Raw genomic sequence first — 27693 nt, forward strand, 5'->3', positions numbered from 1 at the left:
AGGGCAGACGTGTCTCCAAGACCAAATGATTTATGTCTAAGAAAGCCCTTGGCCGAGGGTCAATACTCACTCATGCAGGAAGAATTCAATAATGCTTACCGAATGAATGAATCCAGGGTGGAATTTGGTGAAAAGAAATGATTCTTTAATACCCACTTAAGAATTAAAAAAGAGAGACTGTCTCCAAATCTTCTCTCATTCAGGGCTCACATGGAAGCCTGTGCATTCCATTTGGATGATTCAGGAAGGAGAAATCACGGCTAAAACTGGTGGGAGTGTGAGGACAAGGATTATTCTGTGAGAAAAGGGGACAAGGTGCTGGCCCCAAAGACAGGCATCTTTTTGGATCGACACTTGCAACCTAAATCTACACTGAGTGGTCAAAAAAACCCAAGCGGAGGGGAGACGCTAAAATTTGAGGAGACCCTCAGAGTGATTCTCCCAAAATTTCTATCAGCGCTCCATCCGCACTCTAAAACGCTCAGATCTTGAAAACAGTGGCTCTGGAAGTCACCCGCGTCGCTTTGGTGACTCCCCAGGAGGCTGTCTACAGTTATCCTTCTGAGGGGAGTCTTGCGCCCTGTTGCTCAGGCAGCCAGGCCATGCGGCTGGCCCTCGAGGACCTGGGCACAGAGGATTCAGGCCCCGCGCCACCAGCCCCTCAGGGAGATCCCCGCCGGCGCCCCGGCCAACACGGCGCTTTCCGGAGGCGGCTCCAGCTGCAGGGTCAGGAGTCAGACCGGGTTTTGGATTGACTCAGGCCCTGGTTCAGGCAGGCGGCCAGCCTCCCCGAACCTCCTGCGCCAAGACACATGGCCAGGTTGGAGGCGCGTGGCCAGGTCTCCAGGCGGAGCCGCGGCCTGGGGCGGAGACCAGTGTGCAGGCGTGGAGGGCGGGCCGGGCCGTGAGGCGCTGCCGGGGGGCGGGGACGCACTGGATGCCCGGCCGGGGTGGGGATTGGCCAGGCGGGGCGAGGCCAGTGGGTGTGCTGAAGGGCCTGGAGGCGTGGTCACAGGGCTGGAAACCCGCTGGAGGGGCGGCCGGTGGCCATAGGCCGCGTCGCGCGGGGCGGGAGGGGCACGCATCCTAACCTGCCAGCGGACTTTGCCAGTCCTGCTACGCGCCAGACCAGACGCGGGGGACAGCAGAGGTGGCCTTTCCAGGGCCGGGATCAGGGGGCAGGATTGACGCGGATCCTTGGTTTTCCCAGGCTTCAACCACCTAAGGCGGGGCTTGCCGCTTGGAATCCGAGAATGAATTACACACGGTTCATCACGGCTGCGAGCGCGGCCAGAAAGCCTTCCGCCCTTCGAGTCATGGGTGAGTCCGGGCCCTGCTCTCCCACTGGAGGGGGCGGTCCCCGCACAGCTGCTCGGGGCGGCCTGAGCCCGGCTCTGCGCACACCTGGCACGGAAGGCGCGCTGGAACGGGCACGAGGGCGGGCCATCAGCAGTGGAGAGAGGGCAGGCCGCTGTGGACACGTCCTGCTTCGGCTCCAGAGGGCTCTTCCGGGCACAGGAGTCGGGGTTCGGCTCGGCGTGCGGGCGCGTGCGGAGTGGGGAGGGCGGGTTCGCCGGAGAGAGAGGGGTGCGCGCGGAGCCGGGCAGGGACGGGCCGAGTGGAAAACCGTTTTCTGTTACTGTGGCCCTTGGCTTGTCTGCCTCATCACTCCGCCTTCTTAGATGCACGTGTCTATTCCTTAGTTCCTCCACCGGTGAGGTCGGTTCACAAACAAAGGCATCTTCTATGTTTCTTTCAGACTAGCATTGTATCACTAGAAACCGTTACACTTTAAAGTTTTACTGACTTTAATGCAACAAGCTGCACCGTCTCTGTTTAGGAAAGTCTTCACTGAAAGTGTTTCTTCTTCTCCTCCTTATTTGTTGTAGCTGAGATATTGGGCAAGTCATCGAAATCTGTCCTCTCCCTGGCGACTGGAGCACCAAACCCCAACATGTTCCCTTTCAAGTCTGCGACTATCACCACAGAAAACAAAGAGACCATCCAATTTGATGAAGAGATGATGAAGAGGGCTCTGCAGTATTCTCAGAGTGCCGGGTACTGATCAGTAGACAATGTAACCTTGTTGGGTCATGTTCATGAGCAATATTCTACAGCCCACTGATAGAGTGACGTGTGCGTTTTTTAACTGGGTATTCAGCAGTGAGGAAGGTTTGGGGAAGAGCTTTAGAAAAAAAATAATTGCAGCAATGATACTGAATGCCTAAGACGCCAGGGACTGCTTCTCAACCTTACACGACTAGGAGAGGGAGAGAAGGCTTTTGAAAGTAGGTACCATTTGAGCTGAGACTGGAATAAAAGAGAGAGAGACAATAGCTAGCTGAAGCAGGGTAGGAGAAAGGAGGAAAAGGATGACCCAGGAAGCAGCCAGTTTAGGTCCTGGGGAATTTTTTTAATGATTAAGTTCCCTTTCTAAACAGGCAGCTATGTAAGCGTGTTGCCCTCAGTTCAGATGTGTTTAATTTCATAAAGGCAACTGGAACACATATTCTAAGGCTTTCCTTAGCTGGTCTTCTTCCAGTGATAAAGGGTAACTTGCAGAGTGTCTATGAATTCTACTTTATTAAAGCCTGTTTGCTCTGTGATTCAAGAATAATGCATGTTGGGTGCATAAAAATTGTATCGTATATAATGTATACCTAGGCTTTTCTTTCCATGATGCAAAGAACTTACTGAACCTGCACTTCCAGGTATCCTACAGAAATCTCCCTAAGGGAAACAAAAAATGAATTACGCAGTGAGTGCTCTAATGTAAAAGAAAAAGTACAGGCTTTGGAGTGAGAAAGCTGTAGATTCAAATCTCAGCTCTTTTAATCACCAACTGGTTAACTTTATGTGGATTTCTTAATCTCTAAGTCTGTTGCCTTGTCTTTTAAGTAAATATATTAATATTGGGAAAAAGCATTTGAGGACCTTTAAAGTGCCTGGTATAAAGCCACCATTTAGTTCCTGTCTACTATTATTATGATTTTCACTACTGTCAATTTTTACATGCATTTTATGCTTTAGCGTCCCAGAGCTGTTATCTTGGCTAAAACAGTTACAAGTAAAATTGCATAATCCTCCCACCATCCATTATCCACCCAGCCAAGGACAAATGGACATGTGTGTCACATGTGGCAGCCAAGAAGGTCTCTGTAAGGTAAGACTGGAAGGAAAGGCACCCACGGGAAGAATCAAATACTATGTTCACCCATACGGCCATCTCTCCCTTAGCCACAGAGCATCATGTTCTGTGGATTATGAAGGCTTCCTTGTCTTCACCTAGAACCATAAGTGGAACTTAAAGACATTCACCAACCTGATTTCTCTTAAACAGAGATCCCACCATCAATGACTGAGAGCTCTGAGTCATTAGGACAAGAGTCCCGTTCAGGAAAAACTCAACCCCTACCTGCAGCTTAGTGAGCGCTGCTTACTTTCATCTAGCTTGGAGATTCAGGCTACATTTCAGTTATGTTTGTGGTTATGACATTTCAATGCATGACTTTTAAATTCTTCGAGGGTGTATCCTGATACCCCCGAGATCAAACGTCATTCCTTTGTGTGTCTGCTGGTGTCATCATCTGTGCCAGCTGCCTCTTGTACCCTGACTCCCTCTTGGCAGTGCTTCTCCAGGTCTATGTATATGTCTGTGTCTGTCGCTGACTTCTCCTCTGGGTTACTTTCTCTCTCTCCTTCTCTCTCTCTCTCTCTCTCTTTCTGCCTCTCTCCTGGGTTCCAGGAGCTCCACAGAGGTAACCACCACTGGGGGATCCCCCGATAAAGAGACTGCATATATGGTTCTCAGTTTCATCTATTTTTTCTTTTCTTTTTCATGAATAATTAGTCCTGGATAAGGAGGCTCTACATTCAGTCCTCACATCTAGATGAAAGCATGACTCTTGTTTATCTCAAAGCAGAGTAGCTTTCTTGCTCTTCTTTTTTATGTAAATGTGAAAGCTGGTTAGTTTTAATGAATTTTAATTGAATTATTATTACATAATAATGTGTTAAAGTAATAAGACTATAATTTTCCTCCCTCTTTTTGGACTGAATTAGGAAAAACAAAAGGATTAGCTGCTGTTTCAGTTTTATTGTTGAAGAGAAATATTTGTGATGCCCCAGACAAGTAGGGAAAAAAAGGACTTCAGTGAATTTCTTTTCTTAGGAAGACACTATATGCCTTTTTTTTTTTTTTCCAGAAAGATGCACAAGAAAGTTTCTTCTTTGTCTCTTGCAACATCAGTCATATCAAAGAGGAAGAGAGCATAGACGGCCAAATGCATCAGTAACTCACTGGCTTAAAGCCATGCTTGTTCCCGAGGCCTCCTGAGAATCCGGTTTAATATTTCTCCCACTTTGTTCTCCAGGATGGATATTATTTTAGGTGTCCGTGTCTCAGATAATAAACAGCCCTCCCTCCTCATTTAGGATATTTGACTTTCTCATGTCCCCTAATTGACATGGGCAATGAATGTGATGAGGTTTTCATCTGATCCACAGATGATACACAAGCCACCCCAGTGATCTGTTTGGTCCTAGGAGGCCCTGTAAATCCTGAATCAATGAACTTAGCAGAGGAAGATTCTGTTTGTCATAAAATGCCAAAAGGTCATAAGGAAAAGTAAATGGAATATCCTAGTCCAAATTGGAAAAAAATGTCCCATCTTCTGTCTCAATGGATAGTGGCCATGCTGTTTGTCAAGAGATCTAATTTGTTATAATGATATAGGGAGGAGAGGCTTGACCTGGGGATTGTGAAATGTCACAGGTTGGGAAAGGATTATTCTCTGACTCGTGTAAGATTTAGTCAGAATGGACCCCTGTGATTTAGGCTGGAAAACTCTCCTGTGTGGCTCTACTGATGTCACGAGGCATCATACTATCCTCAAGATCCCCCGAGATTCGTGGGCCTTGTCCTCCCTGACCTCTGAGTCTCCTTCACCCTTGCTGAGCCCCCCTCCTTTCTGCAATGCTCCCGTTCCGCCTTGCCCTGCCGCCCCTGCAGTGTCCCTTATGTATGGGAGCCCCGTGAGGCTGGGCCCCCAAACCTCTTTCCCCTTCACACACACACCTTCCCTGGGCATCACACCCGGGCGATCACGTCCATGCCATTAACTCCAGGCTCCCTGCACATCCACGCATCCCCCGACCCACCTGATCCATCCCAGGCTGTTCCAAAGGCACCTCAGACCAAAACACACTCATCTGCTTCTCCCTCAGAACAGACAGCGTTGGGGGCGTTTTTCAGTCAGTGGCACTCCTCCCACCACCTCCCCACCTGCATAGCCAGAAATCCAGGGGTCCCTCCTGACACCTCTCCTTCCTCGTGCCCCCTCAGTCCACAGTTAGGTCTGCTGGTTCTGATTTCTTAAATGCCGCTCCGTTCTCTCCAGCCCCACCATCATCAACCCATGCAGACGTCCCTTACCTTTCCCAAGGACTGCAGCAAAAACCTCCCAAATGAGCCTAAAAACTTCCCAGACTCCACCTGTACTCTCGTTCCTTTTTGATACTTTGAGTTTGCAGCCAGAATGACTTTCTCAAATGCCTGTCTGGTCACCTGACTCCCCGGTCCCGCCCTCGACTTAAAATTCTCACTGGGCTCACTTGGCCCAAAGACCTCCCTGGATGCTCTCTGCCCACTTCCCTCTGACCTCCTTCCAGTCTCCTCTTCACACTCCACCTCAAGCCACAGGATTCTTTCCGTTTCTCAAACTGTGTACGTATTGTCACCCCTCCTCCTACTCGTCACTTCCTCAGGGAAGCCCTCCCTGAATGCTCTAAGTTCCCTTAGTGCCCAAGTCCTCCTACAATGAGCACGTAGGGCGCTGGCATCTATACGTAATGGCGCTTATCACCGCTTTTACATATGCATTTATCTGAGTAGTTATTTGATTAGAATCTAGCTTTCAGTAGACTAGCACCTCCACGAGGGTAAAAACCATCCCACTATACTCATCAGTTTGTCTCCACAGGTCCTGGCTTATAGCAAGGATTTTTAAATTATTCAAAGAAGGAATACATGAATTTTAGGAGCCAAACCAGTTATATATATATATATATATATATATTTTTTTTAAACCTAGAATGGAGGTTTGCAAACTATGGCTTGAGAGACAAGCCAGCCATTGTCTGATTCTGTAAATAGAGTTTTATTGGAACTCAGCCACACCATCAGCTGATGTACTGTCTACAGCTTTCTCACCATAGAGGCAGAGATGAGTAGTTGCAATGAAAACACCAGGGCTCACAAAACACGTCCCATCTGTTGGCATTTACAGAACACTTGCCAACTCCTTCTCTAGAATCCTACTGAGCCCAAACCAAAAACAAAAAAAGGGGGCGGGGGGTTTCTAAGACTGGAAACCAAACTAACCAAGCTAACCTATGCTTCTTTTGTTAGGTATTTGAAATGATCGTTAATCCTGGAGATAATATCCTCGTCAATGAACCTATTTATTCAGGAACAATTCAGGCTGTGAGTACACATTTCGACAAAAGGCAACTCTCTTTCTTATAACAAATAAGAAACCACTGCACCCTGAGAATTATCTGTCCACTGAAACATAAAATAGCATCTTTCTTCTTCAACAGGAGAATCATTAATATATGCAAAATATGTGAAATGTACCCTCTGCTTTACACATTTCTCCTTACAAAGTCTAAATGTAGAGGTGCTAAAATTGGGTTGTGCAAAATCATGTCCAGATTGCTTAATATTCCACCTGAAATGTGACTTAATTTACAAACACATTTTTCACTACCATCTATACTACCACATGCCTAAGGATGATCATATGTCAATGTAGAATAACTGTACAGTAACATGGTATGATTAGGAGTTTCCTCTCCAGTGTTAATTAATGGGACTTTAATATCCAGAATGGGGAATCGGATCACCTGCTCTGCTGTGCCCTGGGCTGAACACACCACTGTCGGGGGCACAATACTTTCGGGTCGATGTGAATACAGCCTAGAGCACCGTTGGAGAAAAGCGACCAGAGTGAACAAAGAAATGGAAGTAATACCATAGGTTGAATTGTTTTAGGAACTATGCTCTTTTCTGCAGAAAGAGAAGACTCCACAGGGGCAAGAGAATTGTCCTCAAGTACATTAAAGCTAGCCATGTGACAGAGGAGTTAGATTTGTCTGTGCATGTCCTCAGGTTCATAGCACTGGAATCAAAGGATGGAAACTACAGGGAAACAGTTTCAACTCAGTGTAACAACTGTCTAACCATCAGCCTTACCGGCTCTCTGAGGAGTAAAGCACTGCCCATCACTGCAGGGGCTCAGAGAAAGAAGCCAGACACAAAAGGACAAATATTGTATGATTCCACTTGTACTAAATATCAAAAATAGGCAAATTCATAGAGACAGAAAGTTGATGAGAGGTTACCAGGGCCTGGGGGAGGGGGAAATGGGGATTTGTTGCTTAGTGACTACAGGCTTTCTGTTTAGAGTGATGAAAAGATTTTGGAAATTGCTAGTGAGAGATGCACACATTAGGAATGTAATTAATGCCACTGAATCCCACACGTTAAAATGGCAGATTTTTTGTTATATATATTTTACCACAATTTGAAAATCTAAAGTAAAATAATGGCCTTAATCATTGGATACTAATTATTCATTATTTTCCTGAACTCCAAAGATGTAAGATTACACAATGCCTGTAAATGTAAAACTTGTATCTATGTAAAAATAGCATGATGCACACACGTTTTCACACACCCAAACAGAAACCAATGCCACACTGTGAGGGAATATGCTGACGAGTCATGTGTGTTTACCTCATGGCCCAATATGAACTTGTTTTATTCATGTAGATGTGTTTTTAAAGTCTAAGACCTTTAAAATTTGCCATAAGTAGGGTCTGGATTATCCTCACTTAGTGCATAAGTCTACATTTGACCACTAATATGTGTGTTTGCATATCCTTTGAAAAATTTTCTTCTAAGAACTTCACTCAATTATTGGGGGTTTTTTTCTTAATTTTTATTGAAATATAGTTTATTTACAATGTCATGTTAGTTTCAGGTATACAGCAAAGTGATTCAGATATATGTATATATATGTTCTTTCTCACATTCTTTTCCATGATAGGTCATTACAAAATATTGAGTATATACTTCCCTGTGCTATACAGTAGGAACTTGCTGTTTATTTATTTATATATTGTAGTGTATATATGTTAATCCCAAACTCCTAATTTATCCCTCCCCACCTTTCCCCTTTAGTAACCATAAGTTTGTTTTCTAAGTCTGTGAGTCTGTTTGTTTTGTAAATAAGTTCATTTGTATCCTTGTCTTAGACTCCACATGTAAGTGATATCATATGATGTTTGTCTTTCTCTGACTTACTTCACTTAGTATGACAATCTCTAGGTCCATCCATGTTGCTGCAAATGGCATTATTTCATTCCTTTTTATGTCTGAGTAATATTCCATTGTATATCCATTCATCTGTTGATGGACATTTTAAGTTGCTTCCATGTCTTGACTATTGTCAATAGTGCTGCTATGAACATTAGGGTGCATGTATCTTTTTGAATTATACTTTTCTCCAGGTGTATGCCCAGGAGTGGGATCACTGGATCATATGGTAACTCTACTTTTAGTCTTTTAAGAACCTCCACACTGTTCTCCATAGTGGCTGCACCAATTTACATTCCCACCAACAGTGCAAGAGGGTTCCCTTTTCTCCACACCCTCTCCAGCATTTATTATTTGTAGACTTTTTGATGATGGGCATTCTGACTCATTTGAGGTGGTACCTCATTGTAGTTTTCATTTGCATTTCTCTCATAATTAGGGATGTTGAACATCTTGTCATGTGCCTGTTGGCCATCTGTATGTCTTCTTTGGAGAAATGTCTACTTCAGTCTTCTGTCCATTGTTTGATTGGGTTGTTTATTTTTTGTTTTTTTGTTTTTTGATATTGAGCTGTATGAGCTGTTTGTATACTTTGGAAATTAATCCCATGTCAGTTGCATTGTTTGCAAATATTTTCTCCCAGTCTGTAGGTTGTCTTTTCATTTTGTTGATGGTTTCCTTTGCTTGTTATTAATAAGTCCCAATTTTTTCTTTATGAACATAAAACATAAAATACAAGACTTTTATAAAACTATGTCTATAAGCAAGACCACTACTTTCAACTTCAGCCTCTGCAATTGGTACAGTATTGAAATACTTCCACATGCCTTGATGAGCCACTGCCATTATGCTCCCTGGCTCCCCTGGCCCCTCTCCTAAGACCACCCTGAACCCCCCATGGTACAGAGCTAATGCTGGCCTGGCATGGGGCCTACAGGATGTATCTGAAGTGCCCATGCTATATCACTTGTCCAATATTTTGAATATCACCTCTGCTTATAACTATTTTATGTATTAGCATCACAGATGCTTTATATGATTAATGTAAAAAAATTCCTTAATAAACTCGTATTTTATGAAGCAGTTGTAACCATAATTATAAAGATGATACAGTCAGAAGAGGCTGGGTTATGCTATGGAATATCTGACTCCTTATCTCGCTGGCCTATGGCTGCAAAGTCCTGTCTTTCTCTCACACACCGTGTCCACGGTCAGGCCATCAAGCTCTGTGCCATCTTCATCCCAGGCCCCAGAGTGACAGAAGCAGCCTCATCTGGACCGCTGCCAGTCTTAGAGCAGAGGGAACAGGGAACGAGAGACCCAAGCTGGGATTTAAAGCTTCTGCTTGGAAGGAACACCCATCACTTCTGCACGCAATTTATTGACCAAAGCCAGACCCCTGGCCAAGCCTGACATATATGAGCAGGGATGTCTACCCTTCCTCTAGGAATTGACAGGGAATATATTTGAACCATAATGGAAGCTTAACGGGAGCAACAATGGAATCAGAAAATACAACCTCAGCCCTTGGGTGTAGGGATGAGTGCAGGTTTGTGTTTAAGGGTATAAATGGTCACATTTTCATTACTGTAAGAACCAGTGACTATGATATTTTGTATCATGTCTGAGTCTTGGGCTTTCTTTTCTCCTGTCCTCCACAGATGCAACCACTGGGCGGAAACATTATTAACATTTCCAGTGATGAACACGGGATTATTCCAGACTCCCTCAGAGAAATACTTTCCAAATGGAAACCAGAAGATTCAAAGAACCCCAAGAAAAACACCCCCAAATTCCTTTATACTGTCCCAAATGGCAACAACCCTGCCGGCAACTCATTAACAACTAACCGCAAAAAGGAAATTTATGAGGTATTTTCAAAGAATGTGCTATGTGGCTGTGTTCTTGTTTCTTTCGGACCCTTCAGAAGAGTGCGCTCAAGCTCCTTCTCTGATTAGCCTCTTGCTCTCAAGGAAGATGATTTTTAATAAAAGGGTCCCCATAAATTTAAACTCAAGAAACCATTACGCTCTTGCTATGAGGCTTTCCTTGCCCTTTAATGGACATTTTGGTTGAAAGAGATGTTACTGTTGGTGTAGTGTTAAACTCGCCTCTTCCTCCCCTCTCTGCCTCCTGTCTTCCCCTCATCCCCACCTCCAATCCATCCCGTGGCTCCCAGCACCAACGTTATCCCAACCCACCGTCTCCTTGGCCGCCCACCCTCCCGGACCCCATGACTGCCTCCCTCCTCACAGCTCCCTCCCCCGGCTCGGGGTGTCCGTCCTGCTCAAGTGTAGATCTACAGCCCCCGCCTCCATCTGCTCCCCTGCACTTAACACAAGATCGGAGTCCTTCACCTGCCGCAGACAGCGATGCGGCCCGGGCCTCGGTTCTCAGGCTGGGGTCTCTCACAGCCTTCTTGGTGCAGCTACACAGCCTGCCTTCTGTCCCTGACACACCTATGCCTTCTACAAACGTCTGTCCCTTAAACATGCCAAGTACCTTCTCACCCCCAGGGCCTTTGCTCCTGGTCCCTCAGTCTGAAACTTTCGGCCCTGTCGTCGGCACGCCGGGTCCTTCCGGCCGGCCTGAGCCCTCCGGGAGCTCCCGTGTCACTGTCTCTCACACATCACCCTCTTTAGCCTTCGGCCCAGCCCTCAGAACCCCCCTCCTCACCCTCTGCTCACTATCCACTGGCTCATGTTCCCTGTCTTTCCCACCAGAACGTAAGTTCCCTGAGGACGGAGCTTTTAGGGCTGCTTCCTGTCCTCCTCCTGCTCCTAGGACACAGAGCCCTCAGTAGCGTCTTGGATGAATGAATGAATGAGTACCAAGAACTAGGATTCCAAGTGATTTTCAGCTTCGAGCGCTCTGAAGAAATAAATATGCTCCTTTAACCTTTTTTAGCTCGCAAGAACATATGACTTCCTCATCATAGAAGACGACCCTTACTATTTTATGCAGTTCAACAAGGTACGTGCAGGGTCGGCTCAGCCCACAGTCAGTAGATAAGTGGCTGTCAGTTCCTGTGCCGATTAGAGTTCAGCCCCAGGCTGCGGAGTGTTTTCATCTGGTATTACTGCGCTTTCCAGCAATCCCTTCCCTTTAGAATAGTGGCTGGCGCTCTGTGCCAGGCACGTGGAGGCCCGAGTGAGTCAAGGGTGAGGGTCGTCTGGACTCCGAATCCAGGTCGTGGCTCCTTAGACCTCGGGCCAGGGGTACGGAGTGGGTGTCTCCTTGGGTGTCAACCTCAGTGTCTCGGGGGTGGCTGATGGGCGGAGGACTTGGGAGGCGTGTCCAGGCGGAAGGAGAAGGAGGGCCGCGCTCCCTCAGTGAGGTGGTGCTGGGCAGGGGAGGGGCGTTCCCAGCATCAGGCTGCCTGCTCGCCATCCTGTCACTTAGGGTCGGGGACTTTCCTGCAGAATCATGGGCTTTTAGATCCTTTCCCACTATATACGTACACCACTGTCCACGAGCACGGTGTCCTAGGAGACAACAGTAGTGGTACAGACCCCAAGGCCCAATTCCGCAAAATCCAACACTGTATTTGCTCTAAGGGCTGCACACAACAAACACATGCACTCAGTCCCCACTCTGTATCTACGGAGAAGAAACAGAACTCTTGGCTTTTTATCTAGTTTGCCTGAATACCATGTCTGCCTGCCGCCCACCTTCAACACGACCCTGGCCCCCTTTCTTGTTGGCATTTACTTTTGAAGTAAATATGGAAGTTTCAGCACTGCATACTGACTACACGGCTCAGCTTCATCTGCACCTTTTTCGTGTTTCTAGTTGGTCTAAGGGGCAGCATTCTCTTCCTAAACAGCCCTGAATGCTGATGGCCCTCTTCGTTTTGGTCTTTTCCAAACGAGTTTTTCTTGAATCCTTCCTCGAAATCTGTTCCTCCTGGATCTCAAGCCTTGGGACAAGGAGGTCCCGTGTGAGGTTTCTCTAAACTCACGGGAGTGGCATCGTGAGCAAGTGAGAGGACGTGTGTGTGTGTTTGGCAGAAAAGCCGTGAAGATCGGCAGATGCGAACAGAAGAACACACATCTCTGGTTCTTACTCCATTTCAAGGAGCTGAGATGAAGACAAGAAAAAGGATGTTTGTCCTAGTGTTCTCCAAATCCATTCCTCCCCACTCTCCGCACAAAGTAGGGATACGGTCTCTAACAGACTTCCCAAACCAACAGTATTTTTCTTCCATTTCAAGCCCTGGGCACCGACTTTTCTCTCCATGGATGTTGATGGGCGTGTCATCCGAGCTGACTCTTTTTCCAAAGTCCTGTCCTCTGGGTAAGGCCCTGGCTGTGCCTTCAGGCTGCATCTAAAGGTGACAGAGGCTGCACCTCAGCATCTTTTACTGCAAACAGTTCTTCTCATTTAAGATGCTTGTATCCCCAATTGATTGACTTAATACCAGGCTTTTCTCCCAATCTGTCCCCAGTGGTCAAAGATACTTGGCCATTAAATTATAGCTGTAGGGGGACTGGTCAGGTTTTTGGTTCATATATGAAAGAGCACATGTAGAAATACATGGTCTATTTTAAGTGTACAATTAAGTTTAAATGTGTATTTTAAGTAAGTAGTTTTATTAGAATGTGTTAACTGTCTAAGTGTGTTTGTCCCCAGGTCACAAAATTCTTCCCCATGAAATCACTAACATGGTATTAATTATTAATGCAGGGTTGGTATTGTGCCTTTTCTCTCTTTGCGCAGGTTGCGAATAGGGTTTCTAACTGGTCCAAAGCCCTTGATCGAGAGAATTGTTTTACACATACAAGTTTCAACAATGCACCCCAGCACTTTTGCCCAGGTATGGACAACTTAGGAGATAGGAATTTTTTTGAATCAGATCATAAAACAAAATAGATGTTGGCAAATAAGACTGAGTGAACATGGCAGGGAGAGAAATCACTGATTGCATCTCTAGTTCCACATGGACTGAATTAGGAGACCACGCACAGCAGATGTTTGCTCTAAAAGCCAAAAGAGATTTGAATGGACCTGGTGCTGTTTCACAGTGTAGACCAAACTCCTTGAGGGTCAGAGATCTTATTCAGCTGTGTCCTGGCATCTAGCTCAGGAATCCCATAAAAACTGTGTTGGACTCGACAGGACAGAAGAGGTTTGGTGAAGTAACACACCGTTAGCTTCGTTGTCCTGGAATCTGAGAGCAAGGGTTCCAACCCGCATGGCGGCCCGACCTCTCCCTTCACTGCCCATGTGCTAAGCTCCCTACAGACAGCGGCTGGAATGTATTTTAATTAAATACAGTAAAATTATTTGCAGCGAATGTATAAATTTCTTCACAAGCTTTGAGCAATGATTGGACCCATCCCTAAGGCAATCTTGAGAACCAACCATAAGGACAGGACTGCTACCTAACAACTCAAAAGGCGTAGTTTAGGTAGAATGGACATTTCTTTGACATTATACATTCCACAAAGTGCACGTGTCCCCGTGTTTTATCAAGTTGGGGACTTTTTCCATATTTTCTGTATCTGTTATCAACCAAATTTCACTATCCACTTACAACATTTAGAACTTCCATTTTGGATAGAAAATCTCTGAATATATTATATAACTTCATGTATTGACTGTATGTGTTTTGGGGGCTTTTTTTGTTTGTTTTTTTGTCAATTTATCTCTTTATTTTGATCATAACATTTGTTCAATTTCTGGAACTAATTTTTTTTTAAACATCATTATTGGAGTATACTTGCTTTACAATGTTGTGTTAGTTTCTGCTGTATAGGAAAGTGAATCAGTTATACATATACATATGTCCCCATATCTCTTCCCTCTTGTGTCTCCCTCCCTCCCACCCTCCCTATCCCACCCCTCTAGGTGGTCACAAAGCACTTAGCTGATCTCCCTGTGCTATGTGGCTGCTTCCCACTAGCTATCTATTTTACATTTGGTAGTGTGTATACGTCCATGCCACTCTCTCACTTCGTGCCAGCTTACACTTCCCCCTCCCCATGTCCTCAAGTCCACTCTCTACATCTGTGTCTTTATTCCTGTCCTGCCCCTAAGTTCTTCAGAACCATTTTTTTTCTTTAGATTCCATATATATGTGTTAGCATAGGGTATTTGTTTTTCTCTTTCTGACTTACTTGACCCTATATGACAGACGCTAGGTCCATCCACCTCACTACAAATAACTCAATTTCATTTCTTTTCATGGCTGAGTAATATTCCATTGTATATATGCGCCACATCTTCTTTATCCATTCGTCAGTCGATGGACACTTCGGTTGCTTCCATCTCCTGGCTATTGTAAATAGAGCTGCAATGAACATTTTGGTACATGACTCTTCTTGAATTATGGTTTTCTCAGGGTATATTCCCAGTAGTGGGATTGCTGGGTCGTATGGTAGTTCTATTTTTAGTTTTTGAAGGAACCTCCATACTGTTCTCCATAGTGGCTGTATCAATTTACATCCCCACCAACAGTGCAAGAGGGTTCCCTTTTCTCCACACCCTCTCCAGCATTTATTGTTTGGAGATTTTTTGATGATGGCCATTCTGACTGGTGTGAGGTGATACCTCATTATACTTTTGATTTGCATCTCTCTAATGATTAGTGATGTTGACCAACCTTTCATGTATTTGTTGACAATCTATATATCTTCTTTGGAGAAATGTGTATTTAGGTCTTCTGCCCATTTTTGGATTGGTTTTTTTTTTTGATATTGAGCTGCATTAGCTGCTTGTATATTTTGGAGATTAATCCTTTGTCAGTTTCTTCATTTGCAAATATTTTCTTCCATTCTGAGGGCTGTCTTTTTGTCTTGTTTATGGTTTCCTTTGCTGTGCAAAAGCTTTAAGTTTCATTAGGTCCTATTTGTTTATTTTTGTTTTTATTTCCATTTCTCTAGGAGGTGGGTCAAATAGGATCTTGCTGTGATTTATGTCAAACAATGTTCTTCCTATGTTTTCCTCTAAGAGTTTGATAGTGTCTGGCCTTACATTTAGGTCTTTAATCCATTTTGAGTTTATTTTTGTGTATGGTGCTAGGGAGTATTCTAATTTCATTCTTTTATATGTAGCTGTCCAGTCTTCCCAGCACCACTTATTGAAGAGGCTGTCTTTTCTCCATTATATTATATTCTTGCCTCCTTTGTCAAAGATAAGGTGACATATGTACGTAGGTTTATCTCTGGGCTTTCTATCTGGTCCATTGATCTATATTTCTGTTTTTGTGCCAGGACCATACTATCTTGATTACTGTAGCTTTGTAGTATAGTCTGAAGTCAGGGAGCCTGGTTCCTCCAGCTCTGTTTTTCTTTCTCACATTGCTTTGGCTATTCGGGGTCTTTTGTATTTCCATACACATTGTGAAATTTTTTGTTCTAGTTCTGTGAGAAATGCCATTGGTAGTTTGATAGGGATTGCATTGAATATGTAGATTGCTTTGGGTAGTGTAGTCATTTTCACAATGTTGATTCTTCCAATCCAAGAACATGGTATATCTCTTCATCTGTTTGTATCATCTTTAATTTCTTTCATCAGTATCTTATAGCTTTCTGCGTACAGGTCTTTTGTCTCCTTAGGTAGGTTTATTCCTAGGAGTGTAAATTGGAGTGCTTCTTTCATTTCTCTTTCAAATTTTTCATCATTAGTGCATCGGAATGCAAGAGATTTCTGTGCATTAATTTTTTATCCTACTACTTTACCAAATTCATTGATTAGCTCTAGTAGTTTTCTGGTAGCATCTTTAGGATTCTCTATGTATAGTATCATGTCATCTGCAAACAGTGACAGTTTTCCTTCTTCTTTTCCAATTTGGATTCTTTTTATTTCTTTTTCTTCTCTGCTTGCTGTGGCTAAAACTTCCAAAACTATGATGAATAATAGTGGTGAGAATGGGCATCCTTGTCTTGTTCCTGATTTTAGAGGAAATGGTTTCAGTTTTTCACCACTGAGAATGATGTTGGCTGTGGGTTTGTCATATATGGCCTTTATTATGTTGAGGTAAGTTCCCTCTATGCCTACTTTCTGGAGAGTTTTTATCATAAATGGGTGTTGAATTTTGTCAAAAGCTTTTTCTGCATCTATTGAGATAATCATATGGTTTTTATCCTTCAGTTTGTTAATATGGTGTATCACGTTGATTTATTAGTGTATACTGAAGAATCCTTGCATTCCTGGGATAAACCCCACTTGATCATGGTGTATGATCCTTTTAATGTGCTGTTGGATTCTGTTTGCTAGTATTTTGTTGAGGATTTTTGCATCTATGTTCATCAGTGATATTGGTCTGTAGTTTTCTTTTTTTGGGACATCTTTGTCTGGTTTTGGTATCAGGGTGATGGTGGCCTCGTAAAATGAGTGTGGGAGTGTTCCTCCCTCTGCTATATTTTGGAAGAGTTTGAGAAGGATAGGTGTTAGCTCTTCTCTAAATGCTTGATAGAATTCGCCTGTGAAGCCATCTGGTCCTGGGCTTTTGTTTGTTGGAAGATTTTTAATCACAGTTTCAATTTCAGTGCTTGTGATTGGTCTATTCATATTTTCTGTTTCTTCCTGTTTCAGCCTTGGCAGGTTGTGCATTTCTAAGAATTTGTCCATTTCTTCCAGGTTGTCCATTTTATTGGCATAGAGTCGCTTGTAGTAATCTCTCATGATCCTTTGTATTTCTGCAGTGTCAGTTGTTACTTCTCCCTTTTCATTTCTAATACTATAGATTTGAGTCTTCTCCCTTTTTTTCTTGATGAATCTGTCTATTGGTTTATCAATTTTGTTTATCTTCTCAAAGAATCAGCTTTTAGTTTTATTGATCTTTGCTATTGTTTTCTTCTTGTTTACTTGAGATTTTTTTTGTTTCTTGAGGTGAGATTGAACTTAGTATGATTTTAGGCAGCCTCTCTGCTAATGGGAGGGGTTGTGCCCCTGTCTTACTAGTTGTTTGGCATGGGGCGTCCAGCACTAGAGCTTGCTGGCCATTGGGTAGAGGTGGGCCTTAGCGTTGAGACAGAGATCTCTGGGAGAGCTCTTGCCAATTGATATTACGTGCAGCCGGGAAGTCTCTGGTGGTCCAATGACCTGAACTTGACTCTCCCACCTCAGAGGCTCAGGCCTGACAACAGGCTGGAGCACCAAGACCCTGTCAGCCACATAGCTTAGGGAAGCCTTCAGCCAATCAGAAACATGGCAAACGGAGCACACGCCTGTAGAAACCCTCTGCGACTGTATGTGTTTTATATTTAGAGACCATCCAGGGTGGCAGTTATTGGGTGGGTCTCAGACTGGACAGTCTGACTTAAGTCCAGGCTCTTTGAGGAGCAGTGACCTCAGGAAAGTTAACTTCACCTCGTGCCTCAGTCTCTTCCTCAGTATATTAGAAATCATGACCTGCCTAATAAGGGTATTACGAAGATCAACTTAGCTGAAATACGTTCATATGGTACAGCAGTTTCCGGCACATAGGAAAGACCATATAAATATTTTGTTATTTTTACTATTATTCTTGTCATTGTTAATAATCAACCTTATTATAAATCGCTGGCTCTACAAAGCTTGGTACAGCTTGTAGCATCCTCTTAGGGTGGTTTGCACATGATCAAGAGTGGTTTGCTTTTACGTTTGGGCAAAAAACACATTTTAGAGGATGAATGATGACCTTATTACTGTCTCATCCCGTTTAGCTCCTGGTATCACAGCTTCTGTACCAATGGGGAGGAGAGGGCTTCCTGGCTCATGTAGACAGGTACTGTATTTTAGCTTCCATACTTTACATAGAAATGGACTTCACTCTATTAATTTTCATTTTTGAATTATTCCAAAATAATGGAAAAACCACAATGGTAAAAAGTTTACCACCCAACAGGTCAAATAAATATGCTCTATTCCCTCATCAAGAATTCAACATTTTCATCAAGATAGAAAATAGATTCTTACAGACTGGACTTCAGAGCCTTTTAATTTCTGCCATCAATGTACTAAACACATCCTTTTCATTTTATTGTTCTTTTAGGGTTATTGATTTCTATAGGAAGCAGAGGGACGCATTATTGGCAGCTGCAGACAAGTGGTTAAGTGGTGAGTGGAACTTACATCCTATCCTGGGATGAACAGTAGCCCTTATATGAGTGAGTGATACACACCACAGGGTATTGTTAATAACCCTGGGGAAGGAAACAGGGTCCAGGAGTATTCTTTGTCAAGAAAATGTTACCTTATAAATAGTCTCAGAAGTAACAGCACAAACCCTGGCACAATTCTACGCATTTCTACTATACTTGACTGCTGCAAAGAATCTGTGGTTTAAAGAAAAATGGCCAATTAGTCTAACACCAGCAATAATCTACTTAAAGCTAAATAATATCTGTACTCAAAAGGTTTTCAAAATTTTGCTCCAAATAGAAGAGGAATTGTGACATGACATATTCCTTTGCTAACTAGACTCTATAAAGACACAACAGTACAATAGTACAAACTAAGTACAGTCTAAGGTGGGTTTCTCATTACAGATGATTTGACTTTTAATCATTCACCTCATTAATCTGTAGTATTTCTATTGCTAATTTGATTTCAGAATGCTTTAGATTTAATTTTCTATTAAGGAAGAAAGTAAAATTAATTACCTGGCTTTAATTACACCACTAAAAATGCCTTTTGTAGTAATAATAGTAAATACAAAGTATTCAGTTCTTATTTCCCTCATATCTTGTTCCCTCTGTAGTCCTGGTAAAAACACAATTACTATCTTTTTGATAAGAGTACTTAGTCTACCACTTCCTATAGTGAAGTTGAAAAAAAGGTTTTAATCAACATCAAGGTTTTTTTTTAAAGGTAATAATCAAAATCAAAATAACTCTTGTTCCTTCTTGGTTTCTCTATCCTTATATTCAATGAAATATAAAGCCTACAAATACACCAGGAATTCCTGAATTTTAAGTACTTCTTAATTACATTGCAATAAAAACTTCAATTCATTGGACTTCTGAACGATTATGTAAATGATAGGATTTATTGAAACGCTAGAAGGCTCTAGAAAGGGTTGAGGAATCCTCTTCTAAAATTGAAAGAGCCACGTTTGGCTTAGGGACAATTCTAAGAAAGGGAGGTGAGCATGGCACTGGATTTCCTGCACTGCCCTGCGACCCACTAAAATCAGAAATATACACGAGTCCCCTCTCTCCCTTTCAAACCCTCCCCTCACTTTTTAAAATAAAACTCAGAACACCAATTTTCAGGACTCCTAAAACTATATTTTTTTAAAATGCTATCACCAAAGGAACTTTTTTGGAAATACTCGTTTACAGTTACTGCAATTTGTCATTTCAGTGATATAGTTGACATCATCAAAAATGGTCTCAGGAAACATTTCTTCTCTTCTTTTGTTTGTAGGTTTGGCAGAATGGCATGTTCCTACTGCTGGAATGTTTTTATGGGTCAAAATTAAGGGCCTTCATGATGTAAGAAAACTGATTGAAGAGAAAGCCTTTAAGAAAGAGGTAAAACAGGAAGGAAAGCTATATTTTTTCTTTAAAGTAATATCTTAATAAAAATGGCGAGAGATGTTTATCACTGCCCACCAACCCAAGGGAAAATGTTTGCCTATCAGATACATTATCTCCTTACTAAGATCATAATAGATTTTGGGTTACAGAATTAGTCTCCTGGTCTAAACCAGGGGAAATACCGTCATTCAGCTCAGCTACTGATTAGCTTAGTGGCTAAGAGCGTACACTCTCTGGCGCCACGTCCTTGGGTGTGAATCCCAGTCCTGCCCCGATATGTGGCACTGGATGAGCTGCCCTTCCTGAGTTTCATCTGGAAAATGCAGATAATAAGAATCCCTCCCTCTTAGGGTGGCTATGATGAAAGCAGTCAATATGGATAAAGCACTTAGACTAATACCTGGCATATAGTAAATGCTTGATAAATATAAGCCATTAGTATTTACAATAGAAGGATTTTTTTCCTGATTATGAAAGTAAAGCATACTCATGATAGCATTATACTTCATTAAAGCATAATGAAAATTTTTTAAATAGCCCATAATTTGACCACCCAGATTTTATGATCACTTGTGATACATTTTCTTGAAGAGGTTGTACACATCTAGTATTTTGGCTATGAAATTATTGTTTTATTACAGTACAGTTGATTTACAATAGTACATTAGTTTCAGGTATATAACATAGTGATTCAGTATTTTTAAACATTAGACTCCATTTAAAGTTATTATAGAATATTGGCTGTATCCCCTCTGCTGTATAATAAATCCTGTGTCTTCTTTATTTTATACCTAATAGTTTGTCCCTCTTAATCCTCTACCCTTATTTTGTCCTTCCCCCCTTCCCTCTTCCCACTGGTAACAACTAGTTTGTTCTGTATTATCTGTGAGCCTGTTTCTTTTTGTTGTATTTATTCGTTTTATTCTTTTAGATTTTGCATATAAGTGATAACATGTTATTTCTCTTTTTCTGACTTATATCACGGGGCATAATACCCCTCAAGTCCATTCATGTCACAAATGGCAGGACTTCATTCTTTTTTATGGCCGAGTACTATTCTAGTGTGTGTGTGTGTGTGTGTGTGTGTGTATACACACATACCACATCTTCTTTATCCATTCATCTGTTGATGGACACTTCGGTTGTTTCTATATCTTGGCTATTATAAATAATGCTGAAATGCATATTGGGGTGCATGTATCTGTTTCAATTAGTGTTTTCTTTTTTCCGGATATATACCCAGGAGTGGATTGCTGCATCATATGGTAGCTCTATTTTTAGATTTTTAGGAACCTCAATATTGTTTTCAATAGTGGCTGCACCAATTTGCACTCCCACCAACAGCAGAGGAGGGTTCCCTATTCTCCACATCCTCGCCAACACTTGTTATTTGTGTTCTTTTTGTTAATAGCCATATTTACAGGTGTGAGGTGATATCTCTTTGTGGTTTTGATTTGCATTTCCCTGTTGATTAGTGATGTTTAGCATCTTTTCATGTACCTGTTGTTCATCTGCATTTCTTCTCTGGAAAAACATCTATTCAGGTCTTCTGCCCATTTTTTAGTCTGGTTTTTTTTAAAATACTGCTCTGCAATTATGTTACATGACTAAAATAACACAGAAAAGTTTATATCCTGCTTTTTTCACTTAAAATTAGCCCGCAAGGATTTCTTCTAGGTTTTTTTTCTCCTTTTGTACTTAAATCATAAGTCTACTTAGATTTCATTCAGAGGCACTAATTAAGCTGAGACATCTAAATAGGCTTCTGTGTAGCTTTCCAATTTACAAAATCAATCAACCGTTCTCCATTAATTAATTCCTTTATCATGTTCCTCACTCTTTTGTAAACACCAAGTTCTGTTTCGAGTATCACTTTTGTCTTGAGGCAGTGAGTACAAAGAATAGATCATGTTGTTGTTGGCAAACTCCTGTGCTAGAGCATAAGAGACAGTCTAGAGATCAGAGCTGGGAACTGGCTGCCTGGACCCAAGAGCCAATCCACTCCCCTGGTAAAGTCATTCATTCCCTGTAATCATCATACTTGACCGCAGGACTCATGCTTTATAAATTGTTTTAATGCTAATAACAGCACATAGAAAGTGCTTAATAAATACTTAAATGACTTAACTCATATAAGTGCATTTTAGTACAATAAATCAATTTTATTACTTTTTTTTTTGCATTCTTATCAATGCCGTTATTCTCCAGAACATTTGATGTGTGTATCCCTGAACTAGGAGCTAAGGATACAGACTTCATATTTATTGTCATTTTTTTTCAGTCCCTTTCTTTTATTCCATATACCCTGTTGCACGTACCTTTACCTTTTCTAAGTAATCTCTATCAGTGCTGCCTTAGCCCAAATTTTGGTTATCTTGAAAGGAGATTATTATCATCCCCTCCTTCTCTACAGAAACTTGCTTCTGGCTCATCCCTAAGCTGTTCCACAATGTTGGTAGAAATTATGGTTTTCATTTCATTGTTAATCAGAACAACAAAAAAAACAAACTCATCTTCTACCTTGAAATTTTCTCCCCAGAACGCCCCCAAATCATTTCATTCCCAGCTCACCTAACTTCAACAACCAGGGGCCAGATTTACACCATGAAAAATCAAGCAGTTTCTTAAAGTTCTGAATGTCATGATTTTACTAGACAACAACCTCAAAGACTTAACACAACCCAGCTTAGTTCTGACTCACGCACAGTTTTCAAAGATGTGGTCTATAACCTCCTCTGCTCCTGCCGTGAGTCAGAGACCCGGGTTCCATTTTAGTTTCACTGATCTTTTCTATTGTCTTCTTAGTCTATTTATTTCTGCTCTGATCTTTATGATTTCTTTCCTTCTACTAACTATGGGTTTGGTTTGTTCTTCTTTCTCTAGTTGCTTTAGGTGTAAGGTTAGGTTGTTTATTTGAGATTTTTTGTTTCCCGAGGTACGACTGTATTACTATAAACTTCCCTCTTAGAACTACTTTTGCTGCGTCCCATAGGTTTTGGATCATCATGTTTTCATTTTCATTTATCTCGGTATTTTTTGATTTTCTCTTTAATTTATTCCATGATTCATTGGTTGTTTAGTAGCATACTGTTTAGCCTCCACATGTTTGTATTTTTTGAGTTTTTTCAGTATTCACGAATCAATCTGTGTGACACACCACGTTAACAAATTGAAGAATAAAAACCATATGATCATCTCAATAGAGACAAAAAACTTCTGATAAAATTCAACATCCCTTTATGATAAAAACTCTCTACATAGTGGGTATAGAGGGAATACGCCTTAATATAATAATGGCTATATATGAAAAACCCACAGCTAACATCATACTCAACAGTGAAAACCTGAAAGTATTTTCTCTAAGATCGGGAGCAAAACAAGGATGCCCACACTCACCACTTTTATTCAACAAAGTTTTGGAAGACCTAGACACAGCATTCAGAGAAGAAAAAGAAATAGAAGGAATCCAAAGTGGAAAAGAAGAAGTAAAACTATCACTGTTTGCAGATGAGATGATGCTATACATAGAAAATCCTAAAGATACTACCAGAAAACTACTAGAGCTCATCAATGAATTCAGTAAAGTTGAATGATACAAAATAAATACACAGAAATGTGTTGCATTTCTATACACTAACAACAAAAGATCAGAAAGAGAAATTAAGGAAAAAATCCCATTTACCATCACATCTAAAAGAATAAAATACCTAGGAATAAACCTACCTAAAAAGGCAAAAGACCTGTAATGGGAAACCTATAAAATGCTGATGAAAGAAATTGAAGACAACACAAACTGATGGAAAGATACACCATGTTCTTGAATTGGAAGAATCAATATTTTCAAAATGACTTTATTATCCAAGGCCAATTACAGGTTCAGTGCAATCCCTATCAAATTACCAAGGTCATTTTTCACAGAACTAGAACAAATAATTTTAAAATTTGTATGGAGACACAAAAGACCCCTGACAGCCAAAGCAGTCTTGAGAAAGAAGAACGGAGCTGAAGGAGTCACATTCCCTGACTTCAGACTACACTACAAAGCTGCAGTAATCCAAACAGTATTGTAGTGGCACAAAAACAGTAATATAGATCAATGGAACAGTATAGAGAGCCCAGAAATAAACCCACCCACCTATGGTCAATTAATCTATGACAGAGGAGCAAGAATATACCATGGAGAAAAGAAAAGACAGTCTCTACAATAAAGGATGCTAGGAAAACAGTACAGCTACATGTCAAAGAATGAAATTAGAACATTCTCAAAGATCGTATACAACAATAAACTCAAAATGGTTTACAGACCTAAATGTAAGACTGGATATTATAAAACTCCTAGAGTAAAACGGTCAGAACAGTCTTTAACATAAATCACAGCAAGATCATTTGTGCTCTGTCTCCTAGAGAAATGGAAGTAAAAACAAAAATAAATAAATGGGACCTAATGAAACTTAAAAGCTTTTGCACAGCAAAGGACACCATAAAGAAAACAAAAAGGCAACTTACGGAATGGGAACAAATATTTGCAAGTGATGCGACAGACAAAGGATTAATTTCCAAAGTCGAGAAACAGTATATACAGCGCAATATAAAGAAAAAACCCCACAAACAACCCAACCCAAAATTGGGCAGAAGACCTAAAAAGACATTTCTCCAAAGAAGACATACAGATGGCCAACAGGCACACGAAAGGATGCTCAACATCACTAATTACTAGAGAAAATCAAATCAAAACGACAATGACGTATCACCTCACACCAGACAGAATGCCCATCATCAAAAAGTCTACAAATAATAAATGCTGGAGAGGGTGTGGAGGAAAGGGAACCCTCGTACACTATTGGTGGGAATGTAAATTGGTGCAGCCAGTATGGAGGTTCATTAAGAAACTAAAAATAGAGTTACCCTATGATCCAGGGATCCCATTCCTGGGAATATATATATGGAGACAGGTATAATTTAAAAAGATACATGCACCCCAATGTTTCATTGCAGCACTATTTACAACAGCCAAGACATGGAAGCAAACTAAATGTTCATTGAAAAATGAATAGATAAAGAAGATGTGGTACATACATCCAATGGAATATTATTCAGCCATAAAAAAGAATGAAATAATACCATTTGTAGCAACATGGATAGACCTAGAGATAATCACACAAAGAGAAGTCAGACAGAAAAAAACAAAAATCATACGATACCACTTACGTGGAATCTGAAAAAATTATACAAATGAACTTATTGACAAAATGGAAATAGACCCACAGACATAGAAAACAAACTTATGGTTACCAAAGGGGAAAGGGGGGAAGGAATATATTAGGAGTTTGGGATTAACATATGTACACTACTATGTATAACATAGATAACCAACAAGGTCCTACTGTATAGCACAGGGAACTATACTCAATATTTTATAATAACCTATAAGGGAAAAGAATATGAAAAAGAAAAGATAGATAGATAGATTGATATACATATACATATACATATACACATATGTATAACTGAATCACTATTCTGTATACCCAAAACTAACACAACATTGTAAATCAGCTACAATTTAACTTAAAAAATGAAATAAAATATTTTTTAATGATATTTCATTGTTTGGATTTATTTTACTTTTCTAGTTATGTTAAACATTTATTCATGTTTATTACCATTTCTCTTTCTTGAATAAGTTGTCCTTGTCCATTTTAAGGTTTTTTTCTCTGTTTCTGTGCATTCTTTATACTATATGGAGAAGAAGTAGAATTGCTGTATTTATCGTAAACACTGATTTCTATGCTTTTAGTTTTATTGTACGACATGCAGTAATTTTATATAAATTGATTTTTCTCTTCTGATTTCTTTCACTGCTTTTTAAGTTTAAAAGTCATCATCCACTCTGAGATTAATTTCACCTATATTTTCTTTTAGTTTTCTTTAATGGTACATTACCTGTTTTCCATAAACTCTCTTAGATATTCATGGTTCCTGGATACAATTTCTACCTTGATAGTTCAGCTCCTTGCCCCTACTTCAGAGCATCCTTCTCTTTAGCTTCTCCAGAGCAGATGGACATGGTGAGTACAATATTCTCTTCAGAGTAAAACTAGATATCCATTTATTTTTTGTGTTCATTTTGTGAGTTACAACATTATTTGATATCTCCTTGGGTTTCTGCAAAATGGGTATTAGTTGGAAAGTCACAAACTACCATTCAGAGAAGTTGCCAGGCTTCTATAGACAAATGATGCGACCAAATTGGAGTTGAATCTTATTGCTTTCATGAATACATGTCAGACCTGCTCAACAGTGTTAGCAAATTATCAACATGTTAAAAAGAGAACCTCTTTCACTCCTTCATAGAATTAACATGAGCCATAGTACAAATTCATGAAGCCATCTATCTCTATCTCTTGAGGAAGGGTCAAATAGAATAAGATTAATGATTAGAGTTAAGTAATTGCTTAATCACAAACTCCAGCTTTAACCAGGATTACAGGAAACCAAGAAGCAAGTTCCTAAGAACTATGTGTCGGGAACCCACAGAAGAGCCATAAACTGAAGAGTCCAGTAAGTGTAAGAAGAGTGTATACTTATCCTTGGAGATGGGTTGTCTCCGGGTGTGTTCTTGATTGACTTGCTTTCTCATGTCATTAAATATGCTTTTCATAAGTTATATATGCGTAGAGCTGGACAACTGAAACTATACAGAAGGCATGTACAGGTGAGAGAGTATATGAAAAAAATAATTCCAGTTCTGGGAGAAAATGATGATCTTGAGGGAATAAGGATTTGAAAAATTTCCTGGGCCTCTGATATGCTTCCATCTATGTATATTAGTGGACATGACGGCCTCTGACCCAGATGAAACTGAGGTTAATCCTGACTTTTCACTGTCTGATCTCAACCTAAGATGGATACTCTTTGTTTAAATTTCTAAAGTTATGACAGACTTTTCCTAAACAGCATCCTAATTTTATTAATTCTTCTCTCTGTTCACTTTTAGGCCTTCCAGGGATTAGCCCAACTTATAAAGGAATCTTTATGAAGAAATTGAACTCTTCACAGCACTCACGGTTTTCAGATAAATTATTTCTATGTTTTAGCAGGAAGAAATGATTGTTGGTGTCAGACTTATAGATTGGGTTTCACCAAACACGTCATATTTGTAGTAATTTAACTAGACAACTTTTAAAGTGCCCTTGAACCCATCAGATTGCCAAAATATATTTATAATCCACCTATACATGTTGATAAATTTTCAACCCACAAAAAAATATTTTTATTCTGGATTTTATTGTAAAGATTTTTGTAGTTGCTTTATCATTTCCCATAAATTTTCTTTGAAAATAACATTTTTACAGTAAATTATTTGTAAGCAAACAATCATGTTCAAAATGGTATGTAATGTGAACTTTTCCTATTTTGAAGAAAATGTAATGATAGCTTGTTGCAAAAATTGTTAGAATTTGACTGTTATACATAATTTTTAGTAAGAGTATCACAGACATTATGTTATGGCACAGAAATCCATTTAAAATAAAATTCTGAATCTAAACATACCTAAACGTCTGCCTATTAATTCTAAGTAAGGAGGAGAGATTAAGGACTGAGAAAAATGTACTACATTGTATTTTTATGAAACTACACAACTTTCAATTCAGACCATCTTTGCAACAAATGCTAAAGGAACTTCTCTAGGCAGAAACAAAAAGGCCACAAGTAGAAACAAGAAAATGATGAGTGGAAAAGCTCACTGGTAAAGGCGAACATACAGTAAACATACGAAATCATCCACAAAGAAGTATGATAGCAAAACCAGCAATCATGAGAAGAAAAGAGCACAAATGCAGG

The 27693-nt window shown here is 40.8% G+C and overlaps 1 protein-coding gene across 2 annotated transcripts; it reads left to right on the top strand.

Moving 5' to 3' along the window:
* The first annotated feature begins 1042 nt into the window (after positions 1-1042).
* LOC308618890 (kynurenine/alpha-aminoadipate aminotransferase, mitochondrial) lies at positions 1043-27365 on the top strand. Of its 2 annotated transcripts, XM_081237210.1 has the most exons (13): positions 1044-1320; positions 1890-2058; positions 3031-3163; positions 6410-6484; positions 10042-10251; positions 11288-11353; positions 12594-12676; positions 13100-13196; positions 18031-18092; positions 18360-18424; positions 19736-19842; positions 25815-25916; positions 26846-27365. In XM_081237210.1, exons 1-13 carry the CDS (start codon positions 1254-1256, stop codon positions 26885-26887), a joined length of 1278 nt encoding a protein of 425 aa, XP_081093336.1. In that variant the 5' UTR covers positions 1044-1253; the 3' UTR covers positions 26888-27365. The 2 variants fall into 2 exon arrangements, with proteins under 2 accessions (XP_081093337.1, XP_081093336.1); XM_081237211.1 differs by lacking the exons at positions 18031-18092; positions 18360-18424; positions 19736-19842 and having other exon boundaries at positions 1043-1320.
* Positions 27366-27693: the final 328 nt, after the last annotated feature.

The sequence above is a fragment of the Mesoplodon bidens genome (assembly GCF_964165515.1).
Source record: "Mesoplodon bidens genome assembly, chromosome: 6".
Taxonomy (NCBI): Eukaryota; Metazoa; Chordata; class Mammalia; order Artiodactyla; family Ziphiidae; genus Mesoplodon; species Mesoplodon bidens.

Coding starts and splice junctions, on each gene's coding strand:
- LOC308618890 (XM_081237210.1), top strand. CDS start 1,254: ATGAATTACACACGGTTCATCACGGCTGCGAGCGCGGCCAGAAAGCCT. Junction 10,252..11,287: donor GCAAAAAGGAAATTTATGAG/GTATTTTCAAAG, acceptor AACCTTTTTTAG/CTCGCAAGAACATATGACTT. Junction 11,354..12,593: donor ATTTTATGCAGTTCAACAAG/GTACGTGCAGGG, acceptor TTCCATTTCAAG/CCCTGGGCACCGACTTTTCT.